The following is a 4,137-nucleotide window of genomic DNA, read 5'->3' on the forward strand; positions in this document are numbered from 1 at the left end:
GCCAAAAGTTGTGTTGAGAGAACTGCAGCTGTGAAAAGTACACGCAGAGTGCTAGATGTTTGCCCTTTCCTTGTTAGTTTACAGTAGACAACAAAAGATGCTTTTACGGGGAGAGGAACATCATGATGAAAAGTAACTGAATGAGGGAGGCTAGGGAGGGGGGGTGCAAAACAGAGGGAGAGAGAGAGAGAGAAGGAGAGAGAAAGAGAGAGAAAGAGAGAGAGAGAGAGGGGTAATTGCATTCAAGCCAAAGCCAGTCCGTACCTGCGGCGCGCCGAGGCGCCTCCTGCTTCCTCCGCGGCATGTCGGCTTCAGGGGGCCCGGCTAGGAGTTCTTCTCTGGCCCCGGTGATTCGATGCTGCCTGGGGGATCCGCGGAGCTTTGATACACAGTTTCCCCCCCGCGGGTGCGCTCTCAGGGCTCCCACATAGATCGGGGGTGGGTGTGTATCTGAGGAGGGGAGGGTGTGCAGTTTTCGAACACAAAAAGAAATCAGATGCCAGTAGATGCAAAAAAAAAATGTTTTTTAAAGGAGCGAGGGAGGGGGGGGGGGGGGGGGTCAGCGTGACTCCTCCGGCTGGTTGGTTGCTCTCTCTGTCGGTCGCTCCGTCGCTCTCTTGCCCGCTCCGACTTGGATGGACGCGGCGGGAGCAGGAACAGAGGGGAGGGGGCTTCGCGGTAGAAAAACAGAGGTTTAAAAAGCGCCTCCGTGTGATCCTCTTTAGCTGGCGTCAGAGGCTGCAACAGGCAAGCTTGAGGGGATAAAACCAAATGATCGCGTCAGTCAAAAGTCCACAAACAAGGGGACAACACATCAAGAGCTGACACAACTGAAGCCCTGCGCCTCCTCTACGGTTCAACCTCTCCACCGCTGATAGGCGTCACGTAGCTCCTTGTCTCTCTCTCTCCCTCTCCCTCTCTATGCCCCCCCCCCCCCACACACACACCACCACCACCACCACCACCACCACTCTTTCTGCCTCCCTTACCCCTCTCACTCGCTTTCTGTCAGTCACTGCCTTATTCTACCCCCGTTCATTCCAAACGAGCGGGCTATTCACGAGCTTTTGGTTCGAAATGTGCGTAATGCCGGTCATATCGCAGACGGATCTAAAGAGAGGAGCGGACACATGGTAGCCTCACGAAAACACACACACACACACATACAGTATCAGTCACAAGCACACACAGGCTTGACAAACGTGATCCGAACGGAAATGCATACTTACTTTACGGGCTGATCCTCCGCCGCGCTATCCATGAGCTTCTCACTCTTCCCCTCCCGGTAATCACGCGCAATTCAAAGCCAAGAGGTGGACCAGCTGAAATGTGCCTGAAACCATCTCATAAAAATCCATTCGGCTCCGGCAAGTCCTGTTGGTGGTGAGGAGAAAAAAAGCCACATGCAGCTTTTTCAGTTTGTTATTCTCGGGACCGACAGCGGAGGAGAAAAGAGGAGGAGGAAGAAGAGGAGGAGGAGGTGACGACCGGGACTGGTCACCCACACGCTGCCCCTGCCTGGCGCGGCTTCGATATTTTGTCCGAGAGCGCTTTGAAAAATCCGCTGAGGGGCAAGTCACAGTCCGTATGCACGCGTAAGCATGTGTGCGCGTGCGTGTTCGTGTAAGTGCGAGCGTGTGTGTGCCTGTATGTGCCTGAATCGATGAGATACGTGCTTGATTGGGTCTCCCTTGTTGTAATAATGTACATGAGGAAGAGGAGGGGACGGGCTCAGGCTGCTCCCATGCACGCAGGCTGGCTGGAGCGCAGGGATCAGCCGAGCTCTAGCGCCTTCTGCCAAACACTTTATTGGCGGCTGATGGTACTTTTCTCCCGTTTTTTCTTTACGTGGCCTGATAGGAGCTATTTAAATCAGCCACGCAGCGAATCAGACGTCTCCGTCCTGCGCCTCAAGTGACCGGAAAGGCGCAAAACCCTCACCAAGCGCTGTCCCCTTTACCTTTTATTTGGCACTGAATGGAATAAAGTTTTTTCTTCACAGGTAAGCTCAAAGTCCTCCTCAGTTGAAATGTAGGTTGTTCAATTATTTGCCGGAGATGCCGTTGCTCCTTTTTTCCCTCGCAGTGTTTCAGCGCACAGTGATGAATCAAAAGTTTTTGGATTCAACTGAGTTGGTGAAGTGGATAAAAAAATGATGCTCCTGTGTTTTTCAGGCAATCCTAAGAGTGGACGGCTTCACGGTGGTGAAAACAAAGGATTCGGGATACTTGAAGAACACTGGAGAGCAATAAGGGTGAGCTGCCAAAGACCGTCTTTCTCTCCCCTCCTGTCCTCCTTTGCGCCAGATGCGGTGCTGCTGCGCCTCGTCTCTCGCGCTCATCAATAGCAGGATGAAGCGCTTGTCTTCGACGGATCCGCCGAGGGAATCAGATGTCCTCAGCCTTTCTCCACGTGTCGCTCCGCGGGGTAACCGGGGAGTGTGTCCGATCCCTCTCCGTTCGCCGAGCTCGGTGGAAGGATTGATGATTGGATCCGCAGATCGAGGATGTTTTCGCCCTAATCTCGCCGCGACTATGTGCGCCGCTCCACCACTGCATGCCGTTAGATCCGCCCTAGCATCTGTCCGTCTTTCCATTGGCGCATCCATCAGTGTCACACACACCATACACACACACACACTCACACACACACACACACACTCACACACACACACACACACACACACACACACACACACACACACACACACACACACACACACACACACACACACACACACACGCACACAGCTGCCTTGCGCACAATCCTTGAGATACTACCCCCCCCCCCCCCCCCCCCCCCCACCGCACAGTGTACGCTCATACAACACTTATTCACACAAGCGCACACAGCGCGCGCGCGCTCGCGGCCGATGGAGAGCTCTCCTCTCCGTCTGATTGACACAGCCCACTTTCTTAAAAGCCCATCGGCGAGCGCGCTGCGTTTTTGTGTGACATTTTCTCTCCCCAAAAAGCAGCCCGAGTGTTTTTTTTGTTGTCTGTGGGGTTTTTTTGCCTCTCGCTTTGCCAACATTTTATTCTCCTTTTTAAATAGCTACACGAACAGATAAACAAATTTGAGACATGGACATACTTTTACTTTCTCCGTAGAAAATATTTCTAAATATTTTTGCGCTCGGTTGAAAACTTTGATTTGCTTCCAACATAATTATTTTGGGAGACAAAGGCGCATGGAAAAATTTCTTCTTAATAACCGGGATGTTTATCTTCTGAGGTGCACAGGCTAATACGGGCTCTGCCTTTTCGTCAGCAGCAAACCTCAGATCATTTAACGTCTTTAATTAACTGAAATTGATGAGGTCGCTTCCTAACTTTTATACATCATGTCAAAATTAAAGTGGGTTTAAATCATTATCATTTCATATGTCTAAAATATGTCAAACTACCTCCAAACTGTTTTCTGGAATTTCCTTAACTACCTTAATGAAATATAATTTGAGTAGGCCACCGTGTTTTTGTTTCTTATTTAGTGCAGCACTCATGTACACATCTTGACTGAAAGTGTTCCGCACATTCTATTCGCTGATGTAGACACACAGACACGACCTACTACGCCTGGAGAGACACAGAGAGAGGCTTTGATTTATACAGTTGCCACACACTTGAAGATACAACTCAAATGTGTTATCACAAATGAATTAATTCTCTTTAAAGTCGCACAATCCTACATTTTAAAGCGTTAAAGGCTTTTCTATGCAGATTTATAGCAGCCTGGGTTGAACTGGCTTTAAAAAAACGTAACTATTTCTTGTGTGCAGGATGTGTTTGTTGGGATTTCCTTCAGAATGCACTTTTTGGGGGTTGGGGGTAAAATTTGGACTTTTCACATGCATTTTATGGTAAATATAAAACGGTGTACCTGCGGAGTTTCAGGAGTTGGTTTCCTTTCAACCGTCGATGTGTGGAATAAAATCACGACGCCGAAGTGCTGCTGAGACTCGTGCACAAGTGTGACTGAAGAAAACGGCAGAGTGAATATTGTATTTAAAGTCACCTTAATACAAAGACAGTAAATTGGTTTGCTTTATTTACATGGCTGTTATTATCCTTTAGTCATCATCGTTACATTTTGACTTGTACATTCAATATTTCAATACCCAAACAAAGTCATAGTATT

The 4,137-nt window shown here is 49.2% G+C and overlaps 1 protein-coding gene across 1 annotated transcript in view; it reads right to left on the bottom strand.

Moving 5' to 3' along the window:
- The window catches only part of tshz3b (teashirt zinc finger homeobox 3b), a 41,555-nt gene extending 41,024 nt beyond the window's left edge, over positions 1-531 (bottom strand). Inside the window, exon 1 of the mRNA XM_083918391.1 lies at positions 265-531. Within this exon, the coding sequence (XP_083774517.1) occupies positions 265-304 (40 nt within the window). The 5' untranslated portion in view covers positions 305-531. The remainder of the gene's footprint in view (positions 1-264) is intronic.
- Positions 532-4,137: the final 3,606 nt, after the last annotated feature.

This window comes from Echiichthys vipera (assembly GCF_963691815.1).
Source record: "Echiichthys vipera genome assembly, chromosome: 1".
Lineage (NCBI taxonomy): Eukaryota > Metazoa > Chordata > Actinopteri > Perciformes > Trachinidae > Echiichthys > Echiichthys vipera.